At 39.5% G+C, this 22,279-nt stretch overlaps 2 protein-coding genes across 6 annotated transcripts in view; both read left to right on the forward strand.

Moving 5' to 3' along the window:
* The window catches only part of phf1 (PHD finger protein 1), a 30,271-nt gene extending 22,919 nt beyond the window's left edge, over nucleotides 1-7,352 (forward strand). For 3 of the 5 annotated variants that reach the window (XM_034211367.1, XM_034211366.1, XM_034211370.1), the window contains 5 exons: nucleotides 51-188; nucleotides 1,898-1,976; nucleotides 3,506-3,621; nucleotides 4,275-4,361; nucleotides 4,783-7,352. In XM_034211367.1, the coding sequence (XP_034067258.1) occupies nucleotides 51-188; nucleotides 1,898-1,976; nucleotides 3,506-3,621; nucleotides 4,275-4,361; nucleotides 4,783-5,254 (892 nt within the window). In that variant the 3' untranslated portion in view covers nucleotides 5,255-7,352. Of the gene's footprint in view, nucleotides 1-50; nucleotides 189-1,897; nucleotides 1,977-3,505; nucleotides 3,622-4,274; nucleotides 4,372-4,782 lie in introns of all 5 variants that reach the window. The other 2 variants (XM_034211369.1, XM_034211371.1) reach the window with 2 other exon arrangements.
* An 8,951-nt stretch (nucleotides 7,353-16,303) lies between these two features.
* The window catches only part of syngap1b (synaptic Ras GTPase activating protein 1b), a 119,928-nt gene continuing 113,952 nt past the window's right edge, over nucleotides 16,304-22,279 (forward strand). Inside the window, 2 exon segments of the mRNA XM_034211314.1 lie at nucleotides 16,304-16,604; nucleotides 17,712-17,826. Coding sequence (XP_034067205.1) covers nucleotides 17,769-17,826 — 58 coding nt within the window. The 5' untranslated portion in view covers nucleotides 16,304-16,604; nucleotides 17,712-17,768.

The raw sequence follows: 22,279 nt of genomic DNA on the forward strand, positions 1-22,279 counted from the left end.
TATTTGAAGAACAACAGGCTGTTAATGCGGCTTCTTTAATGTCGCCGCAGGTTTGTCTCTGGAAAGGAGATAAAGAAGAAGAAGTGTCTTTTTGGGCTTCAGGTCCGAGCCCCGCCTCCGCTGACGTCTGATTCGTCGCCCCTCATCACGGACCCACCTATCAACATCACGCACCGGAGAAGGTCAGTGTAAGGACAGCGCCTCTCTTTTCTGCTCTTATCTCAATAACAGCTCAGGGCTTCCACAGGGCGTATAGTCATTACGCATGAACAATTAACGTGCAAATCAAAGGGCTGCTCATTTCAGATGGCAGCAAAAGTATCAGTGTCTTAATATTCTGCAAAAAGAAAGTTAAACCTTCCTGTGTGCTTACGTTCATACATCTATAAGTGTGTGTGTCTGTGTATGTGTCCTCTAGCCTGCAGATTTTCAGAGACATTTTTCATTGTAAATCATTTTGAGCATTTAGCTGGGGATTATTCAAACTGAATTACAATGGAATCATTTGCAGAGGAGCAGGGAACAAAAAGTTGTATTATTTGAGTCTCTGAAACACAAGTATAACGTTGTCTTACATGGAAACAATATTCATATCTCCAGTCATTTATCTTGTAGTTCCTTTTGCTCATCTGAATAGCTACGCACTGTTAGTTTCCTGTAGTCAGCAAGACAAAACTTCTTGGTTGGCATCACTTCACCTCTCTTTCTTACAGAAATGTAAGATGTTCAGTTCAATTCGAGTGAAGTCAGTTTTTTCCTCCTTCAAATGGATGATGTTTAAACACATATTAGTTTATTCCTATTCCAGAGTTATCCGCTGACTAAATGTACATTTTTTACTTAAGATTCTGACTCACACTGCTGACATATCAACCTACGTTCACTCAAATATTGTTAAGAATGTAATATAAACAAATGTCAAAGGTGTTTGCACTGTTAGCAGCTGGCACCAAATATAGTGGTTTTGGTTTTTGGTTGGTCAGTTTGTCAACCCTGAATTATTCGACAGTTTGATCCAGACTAACTTAGTTTCAAAACTAATGACATGATTTTCTTTATATAAGCTGTGGACATTCAAAGCTCATAGAGGCTGAACCGACACTCCATGAGCTTTCTGTTTTCTCCTCTGCTCAGGTCAAATAATCACTATTTAAAACCAAACACTGGGGAAAAAATTATCTTTGACATTTTTGAATTGACAAAATATGTTGAAATCATCAATGCTCTCCAGAAGGCGATCCATTTCCATGTCAGACACCGCATTGTCGTTGGTGCCACAATGTCAACTGTATACAAAATATATCTCTTCATCTTTTTTTGCTAATGTTGGAGCGTATTGGACAGTTGATAGTGTTATGGCAGATTGAAATGGGTAAAGAGAGGGGGTTATGACATGCAACAAAGATCCTGAGCTATAATCAAACCCGAAACATTGCAATTATGTGGCAAATTATTACCAAAGTGCTCCAATTATCATGCAATTTGCTGAAGAAATATGTATACTACTACAAGGATATATCCCTACTACCTTTATGGCTCTAATTAAAGCTAAATGTATTCCATTCAGTGTTACCCAATTGAGGGTTGTAATGGACATTTGAGCCTCTAGGGGCCTCTTTGGGGGTTTTAGACATCAAGTCTTCTTTGCAGGAGACGCATTTCCTTTCAAGCCGAAGAAACAATTATTGTATTCTTTCCGTAGGTTTCCAGCTACCTGCTAATGGGCTTATATGTAATATATTTTACTAATAGAATACATCAAAATCACTCATTATGTTTTACACCACTCCGAGGCTTCTATGGAGACACAATAATAAACATTGCACATTGCACATTGGGACTGAATGCGTGTGTTTATGCTTGTATTTTAATTTATGTGTGTTTTTCTTCTCTTCAGCCCGTTGTCACTACCCTGCCAGAGGAGAGTGGGGGGGCCGGAGTCTCGTAAATCAAAGCGTCGCATCATGGAGACACAGGTCAGTGCCTCTGTCTCCAGATCAGGGCGAGGAGGGAGGTCTGGGCCACGAAAGCTCTCTGATTCTTTTTTTTTTATGCATCCAGGTAAACAGCTCTGTGCGATCCAAATAACCTGTCAGTCAGACTGTGATGAAGGTTCATTTCGCAGTCTAAATCAGTCCGCGTGTCTTTAACACCCTGTGCAGCTCAGTGATTCAGTATTTTCCTTCTCTTCTTTGCTTCACTTTAATGCCTGCTGATGCTCTAATGTCTATGGTTAGAGTAAAGGTGGCATGTGAGAGATGAAGTCCTGTGCGTTTGGCTCCGTTAAAATGTATAATTTAAATACAAACGTGGCTGCACGAAAACCCACTCATGTATTTCATCAACATCTGCAGTTCAGCACCACATTTATCATGATGATCAAACCCAATTCCCAGCGGATCACCCTGGCACAGTCAACACTGCATTTTACTATAACTGTTACTATTTATACACAGCATCCTAACGGTGAATGCTCATTGTGTCCTCCTACACAACACTCTAATCCGTCATGTACACATACAGTAACCCTGGAACAATGCTCTCCACAGAGCTTTCGTTTTCACATCCAGGCTACCATTGTGCCTCTCTGATTGATGCTAATCTCTGTCCGTCTTGGAGGAGCAGGTTTGTTGTCGTGGGGGAAGTGAGATGGGAAGGAATGCTGATATGTATAGCCTGGGATCACTTCCAAGTGCACTTTGCAGTCGATTACAGTTTGGCCAGGTGGCGCAGACACCTCGGCAGTGCATCATTGACAGAGCACATCCATTTAAAGGCACAGACGTCGACAAAGGCCACTGAATAATAATCTCCCGTCCTAATAGCAATGCTAGAGAAGGGAGTGATAATGGTCCAAGTGTGGCGCCATATGTCACAGTCCAGAAGTAAGATATGCAACGTGGCGTCCCCCAAGACGACGTTTCCAGTGATTGATTTCTCTAATGAAGCTCTGATGTTTTTAGTTTTCATGGGTCGTGAGTCTGTGTCTCAGGAGAGCTGCCTCGATGAACAACCAGCTCCATGGGATGAGCTACGGCTACAGATGATGCGTTCCATTGATGCTTTGTGTCAAATACTACTGTGTGCTTTACTATACCTAGTTTAGTATACATACATACAAATTGGGTATATTAGATTGCTGTTATTATTTCCTGTAATGTCGAGTGGAGATGCCGCTTTTCAAGCCCCTGAAGGCATTTTAGGCAATTCTCATATTCATATTTGTGTACCAGTTGCAAATGATACATTGTGTCTTTTAAAAAAGATATACATGTGCAAAGAAATAAAGAAACTCACATTCAATAATGCTATTAGTCTATTTATATTGTCATATCTGCCTCAAGGCCATGCAGGAACAAATACTCTAACATTACACAATGCATATCAACTCAGTTTTACATGTTTTCACTGTGAATTTCCGCATGCTCCATATGCAAAATGAGCTTTATGAAGTAGGTCTGAGAATGGAGCTATCAGAGCTTTTATCTGTGTCTCTTGTGCTCAGGTTTGTCCCCCCCCAGTTGCTGCCAATCCCATTGAGCTGCTGCCATGTTGCCAGGGATACATGGGAGGGGCCAGCCTTTACAACTCCAGGAAGTCAGAGGAGGAGCTTAGTTTAAGGTAAATGAGGTTCTATTTAATATTTCCCAATTTGGTTTATGAATTGATGCTTTTTTATTGGGTTTGAGAAGCATTCAAATGTCAGGTTAACTTTGTAAGTGTAATTCGACAGAAATAAACCTGGCAAAAACACAAATATAATCTACCACAGCCTTCTTCCCCCAGGGAAGACTTTAAGTTATGTGTTTTTTAGCCATATTAACTTTGTAGTAAGTAAAATGAAGGTGGGATTATTTCCTTGGTAGAAAATATTCCCAAATAACATTTTCAACAACAGATTATAAATGTTTCAGTCACATAATCAAAGTACAAACACCTCTTCTACCCTGACTATTTCACAAGTCAGATTGCACAGAAGTCTTTAAGAAAATAACCTTTGATTTATTACCTCATTAAATATTTCTTAAAGACTTAACAGTCTCACTTAATTAGTTAGAAGTCTTCCTCAATACAGCATGATGTTAATAAATTATGGTCACATTTAGACTAAAATAGACTTCAAAGGAGCATTTACTTTAGGATGTTACTCCTTGTGATTGACAGTTCACAGTTATTTGGAACCAAGCCTGGAAAACTGGATGAAAAATGTTTTTGTGTTAGTTTTAAGTTTCAAAGCAAGTACTGTCTTCAACAACTGTGCATCTTTTCCACAGCTCTCCTCCCAAGCGGATGTATGCCCTCTACCACACCACGTACAATGGAAATTCTTCACTCTCCAGGAGTCTTCATCACTACAACAGGTTCTACTCTGTCTGTTCATTTCTTCATCATCCTCACACTCAAACAGTTGCTTATGTACATATCCAGCAACCAGAGAGACCTATCAGCATTTATTTAGAATGATTTTTCTTTCCACCTAATCTTCTGTGTTCAGTCCCTCCTTTCTGTCCTTTGATCTATTGTTTTTATAAAACATATCGATTGGAGCATCTTTAAGTAATTCATCCTCACGACATGTGAACGGTACTTTATGTTTATAGTCATGAAAATAGATCAGGCTGTACACATTTTAAAGCGAGTAACAGTATATTTGTGGCAAACCTTAAAAAACATTCCAATAAAAATATGGTATTGCCTTATGTTTCCTTATCTGAATTAGAAGGGGAACTACACCTACAGGATTCAGTCCCTGTTCCTGACTCCTGTGATCTCTTTTCCCAGCGTGGAGGATACCTGCAGAGTACCACCACCTTGCTACCCTTACCCCCTCAACTCCAATGGCAGCCTTCACCACCACCCCTACCAGCACCAAAACAACCACCAACACAACAACCAACACCAACAAAACCACCAACACAACAACCACCAGCACAGCCTCCAACACAACCATCAACATAACCACCAACACAGCCACCAACACAACCACCAACACAGCCACCAGCAGCAGCCTGGGCAGAAGCAGCTGGAGCCCCTCATCCTACGTGAAATGCCCCCATACCAGGCGGACAATGGCGGAGAGGGTGGTGTAGGTGGAGGAGGAGGTGGAGCAGGGGGGGTTGTAGTTGGAGGTGCAGATGGGACAGTGTCCAGGAGCTGCGGAGGAGAGGAGGCAGTGAGGATTTTGGCGAGACGCGTCACACCAGACGGGAAGGTGCAGTACCTCGTGGAGTGGGAGAACGTGAATCTGTACTGACACACGGAGAGTAAACACGAGACGCAGTGACTGTTCGCCACAGGAATACTCTCTGTGTGATATGTGGCAGTGTTTGAAGTACAAACAAAACAGAAAAAGGACAAAAAAAAGCCTCTACACGTTGCAAATCCAGGTTGCTCTCACCTCTATTCTACAGCATTATAATTCACTACTCGTTACTAAATGTCCCTTTTTGCTAGTGTTTCTCTGATATTTGTACTGTTAACTTTGGAATATGCCTTTGCATTTATCATGTTTAACGGTGATGAGGGAAGATATTTAAACCTCTGGAGGATTTGGAAACATTTGGAAATCAAGAAGAGAATATCTTTAAGTGTAGTCAACATTTGGTTATACATCACTGGATAAGCAAGAGTTTAGTCAAATTAATAAAAAATATGCTTTTTGTGAAAATGTGAACATTTTCAGTGTTTCTAACGCTATACCTTAATGGGAATATACACCCTATTTTGCATTAAACTATAATCATTATTGGCTTATGATTCTCACTACCAAATCAATGATTAGTAGATACTTTAAATATGGAGAAAATTCAAGATTGAACTCCTTTGTTCTTTTTAAATTGTTTTATTTAACAGCTTGCCACAGTTATATGGATAGTGACAAAGCAAGTAGCTCATTGATAAATGGCTCAGTAAAAAATGTATGGAGTTCAGTCAGAAAATTGTCCCAGAAAATACATTTGATGAATTATCAATTATCAGTGACGACAGATGGCGATGACAGGTGGCTCATGAAAAAAGTGGTGACCTTTTATTTGCCATATGGTAGTTTAATGCCTTGCTTAAAGGCACATTGAAAGCAGTGGTTAATCTCTGCTCGGACAAACAATTCTGTGGAGGTTTTTACATTTTCTCCTCATCACTGTATGTTAATAAGAGATTGTATACATGTTATTACGGGGTTACTTATTTGTTTTGTTAGATTTTGTTACATAATTTAAATTAAAACTGTACGTATTAGACGTAGGAGCCTCAACAGGGCTTTTGTTTTATAGATAAAATTATATATTCACAATATATTGCTATGAATATCTTTCTTTTATTTTTTTGACGTGGTTGCATAGTGCCTAAACGGGTTGTGTACCTGCCGATTGGTCTGCTGACTTTGGCCGACCAATCAGACGACGGATAGATGAACGAGGCCATGTTGCTACTAAACAAGAGGATGGCACTTTGTCAGTTAAGACTTCATTGGTAAACATGGACCAGTTATATAGTTGAGTCGTTTTTTTAATCAGAGCAGGACTGTGATGTTACTGTACATTCCAAACAAACAAACAACAGTTTGAAGTCATCAGAACGGAGAATATTTTCAGAGATTGCGTTTCTTTGTTTTACTTTTTATGGGTGTTAATTGTTATCACGATCAGCTAAAGGTCAGGTCCAGGTTTAGTTTGTAGGGAGTTCAATCCTTGCGTTCAAAGTAACAGTACAGGTAAAGGAGACACTGATAGGCCCGACTCCTAACTCAAACCCATAGTTTCTTCCAGGGTTTATCACAGTCTATAATTGACAAGGTACAACCTGACACTAAGTACAAATTCATAAGTCAAAGCCTGACTTCTGCTCAGATGTGCAAGTGAGGTGCTGAAGTTGGATTTTACAGGTTACATACATCTAGAATACTGTGGTGCAAGTTTCAGAGTTTATATTTTATACAGAGGTTTATTTCTGGATCCGCTCAATAAAACTTACACAACATATATATTTCAGTTTTAACTTTCAGGAAAGACTATTACAGGTTTGGTTGAAAAAGCAAAAGATGCATACAGCATTTGTACTGTTAGTCAAACCAATGCAAAACTCAGATTTTATTTAATTGTCGACCTCTCTGTTAAACTAGTGCACATTTCATGACAGTGACATTAGGTTGATTGCGATTCTCATCCTCCTCAGTGACTATTTGACTGTAGTTTATTAGGAAGGGGTGTGTTGAACCTTTCTAGGCGAAGGTGATGAATGTATTTGTGTGTTTTCTATGGTATGTCTATACCCGTCAAGTGCTTGTTCTAGGTTGTACTCGAGGTGGAACCCAACCCGATTTGTTAAAAACATAAAAAGGGAGGATATAAAAACATCAACATTGAGGAACATCATTTACTTTGGGAGAGGTAGTCTTCTTTTTCTGATTAGTAGTCAAGTCCAGGTTCAGTTTGATGTACTTTTGGAGAAATTACATTTGTTCATGTATACTCTGCGTTCACACCTAATATGTAAAATGAATAATAAAAAAACGTTTCACCTCATGCAATGTGTTTTTTTAAATGTTGGTACATACGGGTTATCATTACTTCTATAGATTATACACAGTCCACTTATACCTTTCAGTTTTTATCAGTACTATATTTTGAGCCAAGTACAAACCAGGAGAGCGAACTAAAACTAAACCAGGAACGGAAGAAATGTTTGTAGTATAAATGAAGACAGGGCTAGCAGAAAATGATAAAAATACACCATCGCTTCAAATGATTCGGCCAAATAAAGCTAGACTAAATAAACTTCTTCAGTTGATATGTGAAGAGGCAGATAGATCAACACAATAAAGCTCCTGTTTGGCCTTGGGATCAGTATTTGTGTCAACTCAAGGACCATTTATTTATTTATTTTCCTTAGATTTCAACCACATTTCATGATCTTTATCAATTTATGGAATTGAATCAGTCGCCCACATCTTTTTTCAGAAAAAGCAAGTTTAGCTTGATTTGTATGTTAGTTACTTTCTCTTGCTGAAAGAAAGGATGAATATTTTTTTGGATAATGATGTGAAACAACTGCAAAACGCTTAATTTAAAGTGGACACAGCATAGACATTTTGATTCAAAACTTCATAACAATTTTGATTAATTAAAATAAGCATATAACACTTCCTCATCTCCTAATTAAAGATAACTTCCGGCTTTTTTTTAGAAGAACGTGGGGCGATGACATGTGGTTCCCAGCTGGAATTAAACCGGTGAAGTTGCGAGAAAGTTGCTTGTGCTGTAACCATTCAGCCACCAAAGTGCTCTTTGTTTCACCAATACATCAATACATATCAGGGCCATTCAAATGATATCTAACAATGCTATGTAGAGTCAATTTAGTTAAAAAAAATTGTGAGTGAGCAATAAAACACATAAATCAATGGATAAATATTAAAAGATTTGAATTGGTTATCTTGTCCATTCTGCATCACAGTGTTACAGTTATAAGTTTGATAACTTTGTGTCTCTGCAAGTTGACGTATAGTTGAATTTCTTCATCTTCATTTTGATGTTCTTTTTCTCTCAAGCCTTTGGTATCAGAGATGGTCCAGTGGTATAGACGTCGTCACGTCGAACCAGGTAAGCAGAGATGTGGGTTCGAGATGATGGACCTGAGATACTTCACTCAAGTGCTTGTGTATGTGATGAATGTATGTGGTTTCATTTGTAGGCACAAAAACATCAGATTGAACATCAAAACTCAAAACGTTGCGATCTCGTCGCCAATAAATGTTGTATTTTTGCATTGATGCATAAGAGGGTTTTTATTGTTGTTGTTTTAAAATAAATCTTAAAAGACTCTTGTTTCTTCTGTCTTTTTTTTTAGCTTATCTTAAATTCCCTCATAAGGATATACTTATGATGTGTCTGATAGTATGAAAGCCACCTCTCAGCTTCATTTCAATTAAATATGCACTATTTCTATAAAAAGTAAGGGGTTCCTATGTCATTATAAACCAAAAGATGAATTGGCGGCTCTAAGATGATCTCTAAAGCACTACTTAAACATGTTATTACACAGAGCAGACGCTTTCTCTTTATATATGTATCACCTCTTTTTACCTTGAAGGCAGCATTAGACTGAGGCTGGCTGTTTTTATTTTCTCAATGATCATATCCACAGTGGGTGGTAATCAAACGATGTTGGTGAGAATCCCTCTAAATGAGTCTGATGGGGATGATGAATTACATCACAGCCAAATGTGTCCAGTAGGAAAGATTAACTGCTTTTTGTTGGCAGCAAATGTACACCTGCTGCCAGATGTTTATTTTGTGTTTGTGCCAGTTACAATGAGGTTTCAAGATAAATGGAAGTGCTTTGAATGAATCTAAAGATAAATACTGCGACAATCATAGGAATGTTTTATTTCAAGAAAGCAGAAGCAGTAACAATTGATATGTTCTTGTCTTTATAGTAAAATGCATTAGCCCACTTTGCAGCTGAGTCGAGTTGTGTTTAAAGCTTGGATAAGTAAAGATTTTTGTGGAAAGTTACTTATTTGTTTGTTGTCCAATGGTACTTTAACATGCATTTTACCCAAATCACATTGCAAGACTGAAGCCAGAAAAACACAGGTTTTTAATGATAAAATAAATTATATATTTATTTCATTTAAATTGTACATTACATTACATTGCATTTAGCTGACGCTTTTATCCAAAGCGACTTACAATAAGTATGTTCGACCAACAAAATACAAACTTGAAGAAAACAGAATCATATAAGTACATCAGGTTTCATAGAGCAAAAACATTTCAAGTGCTACTCAACTGGCTTTAGGTAAGCCAGTCCTTTATTAGTATATAAGTGCTTTGTTAATAGTTCTATTGCTCGAAGTGAAGTCGAAAGAGATGAGTTTTCAGTCTGCGCCGGAAGGTGTGTAAATGCTTTGGTTTTAGGCTTCTTGCATTGCACATGCTGTTATACTTGGACACTTCAATAATAAAGAATGTTGTAAATTGAATTAGTAAAAGCTATTATTTTCTTAGTATGACAAGTGGCAGGTGCATTGGTTTGTGAGATTATGAATATAATAGACACAAAGTAAACTAGTAATATCGGTATAACACATGTACAATTTATCATTTTGATATTTACAGTCCTTTCTTTTATTAATGGGAAGCTGCAGAAAGGATGTCCACATGGCAGTGGGTGAGTGAGATAGATATAGTCGTTCTGTGTTTTATATGTTTTCATCCTTAAACCGGACAGTTTTGTTAATATTCTGAGCTTCACCTGCAGCTGCTGGTTTTGACCACAAGGCGGCGGTCACACATCGACATTTAAACTAAAGTCAGGTGCTGCAATGTGCTGCCTTTCAAATGTCTTTCTGAAGCAATGGGGTACAGGAAGGATGATAGCTTAGACCTGCTCAGGTGTTTAGGGGTGAAAACAAAACCCAAAACGCCCAAAAAGTACAACATGACATGGATTTGTTTTTGGGGTTTTGAAGTCAACAGACAGAAAAGTGCTATTATGTATTTGGGTCAGGACTATAATAATAATAATGCATTTTATTTATATAGCGCTTTTCACAACTCAAAGACGCTTATAAGACAACATGCGTGTCAAAGATGTAAGTAGGCCGGTCTGTACCAAGCTTTTTTCTGTTACGTTAAACAAGCTCAAATAAGCCAAAGTTGTGCAGCTATCATTATATGATGAATACCGTTCATATTTACAACTGAACACAATTCATCTTAAATACTTGTGACAGGTTAAACAGACACCAATGGTGGCTGATAGTTTATGTTTTAAATTCCACAACATTAAACTTTTATAGGCAGGGGTGCACATAACTTTTTTGCCCTGGTTCTCAAAGGAGCACCTGGAGATGTTGCTTGGTGCTCATCCTTAAAATGAAATAAACCGTAACTTTTGAGGGGGTCTTGACTTTATTTGCCAGACACACGGCACAGAACACACATGCAGAGGTGAACACAGAACACACATGCAGTGGTGAACACAAGACAACATTAGCACGACCAGTAATCCTACAAGCTGTCATCACTACCCTCCTGACTGTTCTCCTCACTGTCTTCCTCTCTGTCAGACATGGTAGCTGATGATGTAGGCCTACTACTTTCTCTCTGGTTGAGTCTGCGATTAGCTGCTTGCATCAACAAGTCAACAGCTGGGTTTGGGTCGAAAGTCTCTGTTGTCATCTTAGACAAGTGGATGTAATCAAATAAGTATGTGAACATAACCAATAACCTACCATAGCCAATAACAAATGAATGTAACTTATTTTATTTGTGTTGTTCATTCATATCTTATTTTACCTTAACATTTATTTATGCATTTTTTTTTATCTCTCCAGTTTTAAAGGATATTTTTGGTTACTGTCTTATACATTGGAATGATTTGAAACCTGTTTATCCCAATAATTATAAAGGAGTGCCTTGGAAATATGTGTTTACATAAATTGTGACCAAACCGTTTGAACTTAGACTAAGAGTCCTTTACCTCACTGAGCTGTAGTTAACTTATCAGCCTCTCAGTCTGACTGGAGAGGACTCTCCCTCCACATTATTGTAGAAACATCTTCTTCTTATATCCGTTAGAGCAGCTAGCACGGCACCAGATTCTAATAACAACAGCGCTGGTATCGGTGCACCCTCCCTCTCTCCCTCGCATTTTGGCTGTGAGCTGCGGGCGCCAGATAAGCCAACATCCCCCATTTTCATCACTTACAGCGTCCATCGTACAGGGCAAATGAAACGTGTAACCGGGGTGAAAAGGGTGTTACATTTACTTAATTATGAATATTGTTACATCAAGGCCGAAAATTAGGATGAGCCCCAACGGTCAAAATGTTTTTTTCCCTCCCAGAACTGCCAGCGCAGCACCTCCCCCAGATCTGGCGCCCTAGGCGAAGTTCATATCATGGTTCATATGCAACTCGCAAATATCTTTCTTTCTCTCTCTTCTCTTATCTCTCTCTCTTCTCTCTCCCTCTCTCCCTCTCTCAATGTTGGTACGCAAATGCGCTTTGTTTCAAATGAACCGGTGCTCTTTTTTTGGCGGAGGTGCGCATGCGCACCTGCGCACCAGTTATGTGCAGCCCTGTTTATAGGCTATATGGGCCATTCTACCGAATTGGACCAAAGTCAGGTTGGAAATGTTTTGAAATGTTGTATGTTTTTCTCCCAAAACGTTTTCCATATATATGTTGTACCATATCTAAATTACACATATCTAGTAAAAGAACCGTACATTTTTATATCGTATTTTCAGACTGTATTGGAATGTTTTTCCTCTACCAAAAATGGTCACTACCGAAACATAGTAGGCTACATACTGTACACTGTAAAAAAAAGTATTATATTAACCTGTTAAGATTGTTTTACCTTCCCTTCTCTAAATAGTATTTTAACAAATATTTCTTGAGGGTTTTCACAATTCAATTAATATAAGTGAATTTGTAATCAAATTTCAAAGTTCAATTTATACAATTCATAAAAATCATAATGCAAACTTTCTTTGTAAAATGCATAATACTGATCATATTGATTCCAGAGTTGATGACTGTTGAAATTGAACATACATTAAACCAATCAGTATCATATCATTTTAGTTGATAACTCAATATACTTCATTTTTTACAAAACATCCAGTGTTTCGGTGACCACAGTATTTTGTTCTCAAGGTTGTATCATATTCCCTCAACCTTATTGCTTAATCATTGCTCATAACATGCCTTATGTTGAAGTGTGAATGTTTTAAGCTACTGACCCAGAATCAGCACTTTAGAAACAGGCTGAAATAGAGGGGAATGAGGCTAGAATGGGTGATCTGTTTGGTATTTTGAGCAAAACACTTCATAGACATGTTTTTTATATATCTGAGACCTATAATATATGCCGAACAATAGTATAATAAGAGACCTTTAAAGTAACACACTGATTTTCAGACTTTAAAACACATTTATTTCAAAACTAGAGTGATGATTCTAGCTAAAATTGAGCATAACTAAAGAATGCTAGCAAGTACATGGCTAGCATCCACGTTTTTGAAGAGGTTTACACACATAATGCTTTGCATAAAACCCCGAAAAAGTGTACTTAATTGAAGATAATGTGTTCGGTAGTGACAACTGTTAGAAATCAAAATCAATGTTTTGATAGCATAATGTACCTTAAACATACCTTCAGTTTAAATGCTGTTTTATACTGAAAAACCAGAAGTTCTTGTGCACAACCAGTTGTTAAGCTTTATTCTGAAAATCCGTCATCTCCGGTTAGCATTTAGCATGAGGCTAATATACCATTTACTATAGAGGTACATTTAGCAGCGAGATGATATGATTTTGCACACCGAAACCTACTGATTTCAACACTACAACTATAGAAGTCGAGATATTATTATTGTTGAATATTAAATTAAGGTACAGTTTATTTGAGTACGTTATTGTTTACAGATGTGGGTAGCATGCGACAACATTCGGAACAACCGGAAACCAAACTGCTGTGACGTATTTCCTGTATTTTTGAAGTATTGATTACAGCGTTTAGAATGTGTTAAATAAAAAGTCATGAAAGAGTTAAGGAGGAGAAAAGGCGTGTTTAGATATATATTGAATGTACAATGTCTGTATCCTCTGATATGCATAACAAACGGACATTGAAAAGTGGAGAGCCGGCCCGCAGGGAGGAGCCAGCAGAGGATATATAAACAGCGAGACCTGAGGGGATCGGCCTCTTTTTCTGCTAGCGAGAGCCAGAGACAGCTGCTTTTCTGTCGAACAATATCCTGTTTGTGACTTTACCACGCTTTTTATTAATTAAAGTACCAATTTTGAAACAATCTCAGAGACTCCATTTAGTCTCCTTTTTAAGCTTCTCTTTCCTGGACGCGAGAATAACCAACACAGTTAACACAATTCTTAAGGTTACACGCCGATTTTCAGATTTTGGAACAGATTTTTATCAAAATTATGGGATATAGCTGTAAGAGAATATTTTAATCTGATCTGTTTATAGAGCTTCTTATTGTTTTATAGAATCTGTGATACTGCAAACATCTGCTTGTAGTCAGTCAAAGACTCCTGTGTAAGTTGAGGTCACAGGTCAAACGCTTCTCCCATATCCTGTGGGGGGAAGGTTTCAGGCTATCTGCATCTCTTGAGACAAGTAGTTCATTGTCTCTCATCGGCTATTGATTAGGTAAACGTGGGCTTTCTGTGAGCCCGCCCTTCCTCATGTTGATGGGTGTTGGGTCTATTCTGGGGCAGAAATGATCTTGGTGGACCACGGGACGGTGGGAAACTAAGATGATCTCCCGGCCGTATGTAATTAATGTACTGTGATCAATAAACTCTTAGTGCTTTGGCTAATCGACGTTCCAGACTCCTTCATTCTACCTCAACATTGCAACAACAGAAGTTTACCTTCACAATAGCTACTTGCCATTCAGCAATGAGGGACAGGGATGCAGTGTCACTGTCTACCAGGATCAGCCATTGGACTAAAACCCCTTGTGTTTCAGTATAGTGACATGAAAACTGGGGACATGGTTTTTTGAGTAGTCTTATATTAAAAAATGATACCCACAATACATCTAAATATTCCAACTTCTGTTTGAATGTAATCATAAAGATCTTCTAAATACACCAATGAAAAAAGTAAAAAAAAGTTTTAAGTGTTATTTACAGAGATTGAAATTTAGATGTCAGGGTTGGGGACAGAGCTGATTGATTGATTGATTGAAAAGTTTATTAACAGCTTGTATATTGGGTACAGTACAGTACAGCTCAAAACATACAATTGTTAAGGGGATGCAGACCAGAGAAAGACTTTCGTCTTGTTTACATCAGGGTCCCCCATTTCCAATTCATCATGTCATTTAAGACATATTTGACATACAGATGGCTTATTTACAATTTACATACAGGTGGTTTTTTTACATACAGATTGCTTATTTACAATTTTCATTTTAGATTTCGTTCTAATACATCCTAACCGGACATTTAAGACATACCAAGTCTACAGATATACAGTTAGTAACAGAGTCTAAAATGTGAGTATATACATAGAAGAGCTCTACTTCCCAATAGAAAGTACCCTATAAATGATGTTTTTGTATATATTAAGCATATCACTATCTAATGTAATTGTGTTTAAATAGACCATAACATATTCTTAGTAAATATCTATGTCTGAATACTTAATTGTTTTGTTAAATAGTTTTTCTTGTTGTGGGACCGCACTTTAATTCGGTAGAATGCCCCATATAGGCCTACAGTCTGTGTCAATGACAACCTTAACGTCGAGTATACGCTAGCATTAGCACTCCCACTTTCACAATATGTTTTTAGCCAAAAACACTCGCCGTTCATATGTTTATAGCCTATCACATACTAGCTTAACTTGTAACTGCTATTTCTACCACGTTACCTGAAAGCACCATACTCCTCATGAGGGCGCCATTTTGGCTCTACAGTTTCTCACTTCATGCAGTTCCTCCGTTTAGTCATGTGCGTGTCAAATCGAGCGTCGCATGATGTTTGCAATTATTAACATAAGTGAACCACCACCAGGGTATGTGTAGTCAAGTAGAATCCAACTTTAATGTTAAAAATGTATTACCACTTCCGTATGCTATCAACAGTTGTCAGCAGTTAAATTGTTTTCAACAGGTAAGTCGAAGTTTTACTAAAACGTAAGGTGTTACAGCAGTAATGAAAGCAGTCAACAGTTTGTCAGGGAGACAAAGGTAGTACATATTATAATGATTAAATTGAATTAATGTAAGCTAATTCAACCTAAATGTTAAACTTCAGACTACAGAAAAGGTACATTTTCAAAGTGAGTGAGTTATGGTAGCCTATGTAAAACTCTAAAGCTACCTTTGGGACACACACACACACACACACACACACACACACACACACACACACACACACACACACACACACACACACACACACACACACACACACACACACACACACACACGTAGCCTCGATCAAGCAGTAGCCTACAATGCATTCACACTCACTGCAACATTATCATAATATCCCTTTTGAGGAGAGCACAACATGTAAAATACATAGGCTAAAGATAGGTTACAGATATTGGTAATCGTGCGCACCCACACACACGGACACACGCGTGTGCTCGCTCCTCCACCCCCCCCTCTCTCTCTCTCTCTCTCTCTCTCTCTCTCTCTCTCTCTCTCTCTCTCTCTCTCTCTCTCTCTCTCTCTCTCTCTCTCTCTCTCTCTCTCTCTTTCTCTTTTCTCTTTATCTCTCTCGTGTTTCACCATCAACACTCAACAGCAGGCTTGCAAGTAACACACGCGCACACACACGCACACACATATTTCTGCATCCTGTATTTTTGTATTCACCGGGAACCGAGCGCTTTATAAGCGGTCGTGGATTATGATGCTATTTTTTATAGCAGCGGAATATTGGCCTCTCTTTCGGCTTCAACTGTGAACAGCACTATATCGCGTTATTTTTTATTTTTCAGATTTATTTATAATTTGGTTCTCCGTTACTTCTGAGGCACCGAGGGACCATCCGAGACGGCAAAGCCTACGTTCAATGCGTTGGAACATGTCCTATGTTCCCTTTCAAGGTAAGACAGAGCATATTTTATATATTTTTTGTCATCCCACTGCATTTTCCTATTCTGTTCCTCCTCCCCCGTTTCTCTCCATTCCTCCTCTCTCTCCTCTCTCTCTCTCTCTCTCTCTCTCTCTCTCTCTCCTCTCCTCTCTCTCTCTATCTCTCTCTCTCTCTCTTTTCATTTCATCTCCTTTTCTCTCTCTCTGTTCCTCTCTTATTCCTGTGTCTCTATGGCACTATCATATGCAATAGGCATATCTAAAAGCACCGTATGCCGACAGGCGTGCATATAAATAGCCCAGAGATGCCCACACACTGACACAAACACACGCACGCACGCGCACGCACACACACACACACAGGGATCCGGCGGCAACGTGTGTCCGATTGGACCAGGGCATGCGGCACAATTATGGTATTGTAATAAGGTATGCATGTGTGCTGGTGTCACGGTCTATTCTTCAAATGATTCATCCATGTTATTGCAGCTGAGAGTTGATGGTTTGAAAAAAATGCTGTAATATTCCTTGACATACTCCCATAATAATCCTCTGGTCTTATTGGGTTCATGGTACTCATAAGGAGTTTATAGGCACACGTTAATATTTGTCTATTGTGGTATTATTATTAAGTAATATGCTGCCCTTATCACTCTTAATGTTTTTTTTTTTTAATGTTTGGTGTAAAATGCTAGTAATATTCTAGGTAGGCACTGTCAGTGTAAGGAGATTAGAACATGTAATACTAAACCATCTCTTATGAAATACTGCTAGTTCTGTAGTATCTTGTAAAAATATATCGGTGGTTTTGTCAATAGCCTGAATGGACTGTATCCTGCCTCCTGTGTGCAAAAACTTTGGCCCACTAAATAATTAGATGACCAGAATGAGAGGCTACTTCATTCTTGCTGGTCTTTTATTCCCCCGTACTCGAGTGTGAGTGGGTGAAAGGCGCTTCAGTGTACGGTAAAGGCAGATTCCCCTTGGTATCATTGCACTGCAACTGTGACTAATGCTATATGTGAGCAGGCGTGCTGCAGTGAGCTGCCTCAAATCTAGCCAGTCAAAACGCTCAATTTGCAGTGTGTGTGTGTGTGTGTGTGTGTGTGTGTGCTCAGAGGGGCTAATTTGAAAAAAGCGAGGTCTTCAAACGTGATGGCCAGAGGGAGACGGGGATGAGATTGAACGCCCAGCGCAAAGTTTGGAGGAACCGTGAAGGATTGGGGGTGTCGAGTGAGTACCTGTTATCAAAAAGATGTCAAAAACTGTAGGGACGAGGAGGAGGAGGAGGAACTTGATATACGTGTGTGTGTGTGTTTGACTGAGAGAATATGAGCGGTGTGAAGTCACGGAGAGAGTGCTGCATGTGACTGTCAGGGTAACACTCACAGACCTGTAACCCCTTGTAGAACAATATGGGTGCCACCAAAATGGAGACTAATCTCGACCTAAAAAAACTCTACTCTCCTGGACTCCACTGTCTTCTCATGTGCAGCTCAGATGATGACTCCAGGGTTGGAGTCATCATCTGAGCTGCACATGAGAAGAGAGTGAGCACATTTTCCTGCAGATCCTTTTAACTCAGATTTTTATATTCGCTCAGAGCGAAGCAGATAATGGCCAAAATTCCCTCTTGTGCAAGTGCAGCTATAGAAGTTGGTTGCATAATGTTGGTGAGATGCTCTGCCTGTGTTGGTGTGTGTGTGTGTGTGTGTGTGTGTGTGTGTGTGTGTGTGTGTGTGTGTGATTGTGTGTGTGCAAGCCCAATCTGGGAGTCATTGCCAGGAAATTGTGAGCACAGTGCTGCACCTTCAAAACCTGCCAGCGATGGCACTGAGTTCTCTTTCTCTGTGTGTTTCACTGCTATTTCATTTTAGACATTGTTGTCGGAGCTAAGCATTATTTAGTCAGATTCAATTTCGTAAAACTGAGGATTTATGCATTAACTGGATTACAAGGCATATCAATATGAGCAGGTTCTATGGTTTTACCTTCATAAATGCATCAGTAGTATACATACTGTACCATTAGTAGAAACGACACCTGTGAACTTATTCATTTGTATCATTGTATATTGTAAAGTCAAAAAGTGAACATAAATGTCCCCTTAAATGGTTTTAAAGAAAAATGGTAAGTTTCTTACTTTTACATCTATCAGTGAATATCTTTTGGCTTTTGAACTTTTAATTGAGCAAGATAATCCATTTAAAGACAACACCTTGGTTTTTGGAATTGTAATAGCATTAACCATAAATCATCATTTGTGAAAGTAGTTGGCAGTTGCAGCCTTATGTATTTTGGCCAACCAACTGATTACACTATTCATCTCCCCGGTCCACCTATACATTACAAGCTCCATGGTTACTCAAAGCGATTATGTAACACAGTGTGATATTTATGCCGCACAGTGACTCAACATCTACAGATAACATATATGGTAAGTCAGCTGATATTACTGTGACATTGATTTGTGATGAGGTACACATGATGGGTGAGGGGGGGGGTAAAGGACCCTCAGCGATCTTGCAGATGTGTTTGAGCCCACATTGACGAGTGTCTTAAGCTAATGTAGCAGGCAAGCCATTTGCAGTCATGCCAAGTACCGGCTCACATGAACAGGCAGTTAGTGGGAGGCAGCAGCAGCAGCAGCAGCAGCAGCAGAGATGGGCCTTCCTATCTTGGCTAAATCTTTTTCCTCCCTCATTCGCTCTCTTAAACTCACACCTCCTTTTAGTCTATCTCTTTTTTCTTTTCTCTCTCTCTCCTGCACTGTCGACCCCCCCCCTTGCTGAACCACCCACACACACACTACACACACGCATGCTCTTCTACCCCCTCACTGCCTCTTCAATCGCTCCCTCTTTTCCCTTCACTACAATGGCTGTATCCATGAGTGCAGATGGACACTATGGAAGCAAGCTGCCAGCCGCTGAGCTATCCCTGGCCTTGTCGATTTTACAGTAGTTTGATACAGCAGCTCCTGTCAGGCATGGCCATAGTTAAAGAGACAGCACACCACCAATGCACTGCAGCACTCCTCTACTCCCTCCTTCTCGTTCCCTCTCTTTCTCCTTCTCTCATGTGACATAAGGGACTGTCTTACACCCCTCCACTACTCAGGCTGTGCCAAGAACCATCATCTGTTAGGCTATTACTGTACTGCAAGCATGAGATTCATCTAGCCCTGTGCACTACAGTAGATGATCTGTCAAGAGAGAGAGAGAGCCCATTCATTCTCCAGTGGGGTGCTGAGTGTACTGGAGATGCGTTTGCGGTGGCTTTTTAGAGTGTTCTGGAGCAGGCAGCAGAGACGACCATTGATGAGCATTTGGGAGAAGTGATTTGCTTTTAATCACACATGCATAGGCTGAATTCTCCAGCCGGAGAGTTTCCCGACTGGTGTTGACAGATCTTTAGTGATCCAACATGAATCAAAGAACCCCCTGTCCAAGTTCATGGACGATTTACATTTGCCGGGCGATTCCCCTCTAGATGTGGGAAGTCAGCACTTTTAAATGTCAAACAAGACTGTGCATTCAGCTTTTCAAGAATCCCTAAAGCGTTCTGGTCAAAGACGTGCAATGATGTCAAGATATTGAGGAAATGTAACTCCACTGCCATTATTCTGCAGATCGGGGGTCAAAACACGTTCAACAGGCTGACAACTTAATGCGCTCACACAGTATTTTATATTTTCATCAGCTTGTTCAAGGATCTAATAAATATGCACACAGGGTCGCTTCTTCAAAGGCATATTATGGAGCAGCTATTTCAAGGTCTTTGATACCCTGGAGGTCAAAGCTAACCTTGGCAGCATTCAATATGTCTGTATTACACCAGGGACTGGGACCATGTTGACCCATTGATCATCCAACACGTGCAAGTACTGAGACCCCGGGCGAGATCTTAACATGATGTGACATTTTAGTGGAGATGCATTCTTCATCAACGTTGGGGCCTTTGGACTGTTGGCCCCAATAATATAGTTAGTCATCTGCATAGAGTGTAAGGTAGGTCGCTCTCAAGCTTGCAGAGTCAAGAATGTCTTACTTGGTGCGTGTTCGTAGAAGGCTCTGAATGGTTTATTTTTGGCAATGAATAAATGAATCCTTAGTGCAGATGTGTCGTCACTCCACTGTCTTTTGTTCAGCATCATTAGATTGACTAGTCGTGACTCGTGAGCTGATTGTCGTCTCTTTTTTGTCTTCCTATCGGTTGCCCAAATGATATTTTGTAAAGAATACCAGGACCCCCTTATCCTCAAAGGACCTTTAGTGCTTTAGCGATATTAGGGGAATCTGCATGGGGGCTGCTAAAACTGAGTCGCTTGGAGGAGTGGCTTTTTAGATTCAGCTACACTTTGGGTGGGTGGGTAATTCAATTCTGGTGCAAAGCCAGAGTGGAATGACTCAATAAGAGAGGGAGCAAGAGAGGGAATGCCTTGGCTTTTGATTGATCTCGTCACGATTCACTCACAGCAAAAAAGGTCAGGATGAGCTGCCTCCCTCTCTCCTGCACCAATCAGTGGGCTGCCAATCCGGGATAATGATCTCCCTCTGGATATGGTTGGCTCATAAGGTTTGCGGCCATGATGTCATCCAATCCCTTGGATGCCCGTGATTCAGAGCTGTGAGGTTTTAGCAAAGTACCCTAGGTGGTATGAGAAGTTACAGTACATATGTCAGTAGTATGAGTCATGGCGGGACCGGTGGATGGAGTACTTTTTTTATATTAATTCACAGCATGAAGGGATTTTAGTAGTCCCTGATTCATTATTTTTAATGTTCTCTAAATTATACTTGTAGAACTCTATTTAAATTATTGAATTGTAAAATACTATTATGTCCATTGATTTGCTTTCCTACAGTTTTAATTTCCACAATTGCCTTTGGTCTTCCAAACGTATAGGAATGAAGGTGTCAGATTTAATTAAAAATGATAAGAAACTCATATTTTATTTCACATCATGCGAGCTATAGCTGAGTAGCCTTTAGGTTAAATAATAATGTACATAATTGAAAGTATAAACAGTACACTGGGGGGATTTTTTCATTTCCTTTGACATGTTAACTCAAAGTATTTCATTACCTTATTTAAATTATCCCTGAAAAGCATGAGGGCCAGTAAAAATAAGAGCTACTACCACAGGCTGTAAAATAGTGGCCTCTGAAATGATAAGAACAAATCCTTTCTGTGCACTGAAGCCTGAAGCTGGATGAAACATCAGTGTCAGGCTCTCAATCTCTGAGTGAGGAATACAGCGCTCGCTGCTCAGACTAGTATTTGGCATGCTACACCACTGAGCCACACTATAGTGCACTGTTGGGGGTTATAATCAGGCACCTGTAGAGCCATTCATTTCAGACATTTGATATTTTTGCCTCTTTGTGTTTGTGCATACTGTATGTTTGCCTATGTGAGTGTTGTATTTCTTTATTCTTTTACATTTTGCATTTGCAGTGCATGTTTGGGTAGTGTGAGGCTGACATGCTGCAGTCTCCTTCAGCTCCGTGGAGAGGAGCGGTCATATCAGGTCATGGACATTTTGTACAGTACCAGCTCGAGATTCAAGCCTCCTTTCAACTCACCTGACCTCCACATGACAATGGGAGTGTTCACGATACACCTTGTCCTGCCTCTAATTAGGAACATTTATTTTTGGTCATATTATCGTGTTTTCATTAAT

The sequence above is a fragment of the Gymnodraco acuticeps genome, unplaced genomic scaffold (genome assembly GCF_902827175.1).
Source record: "Gymnodraco acuticeps unplaced genomic scaffold, fGymAcu1.1, whole genome shotgun sequence".
In the NCBI taxonomy this organism is placed as follows: Eukaryota; Metazoa; Chordata; class Actinopteri; order Perciformes; family Bathydraconidae; genus Gymnodraco; species Gymnodraco acuticeps.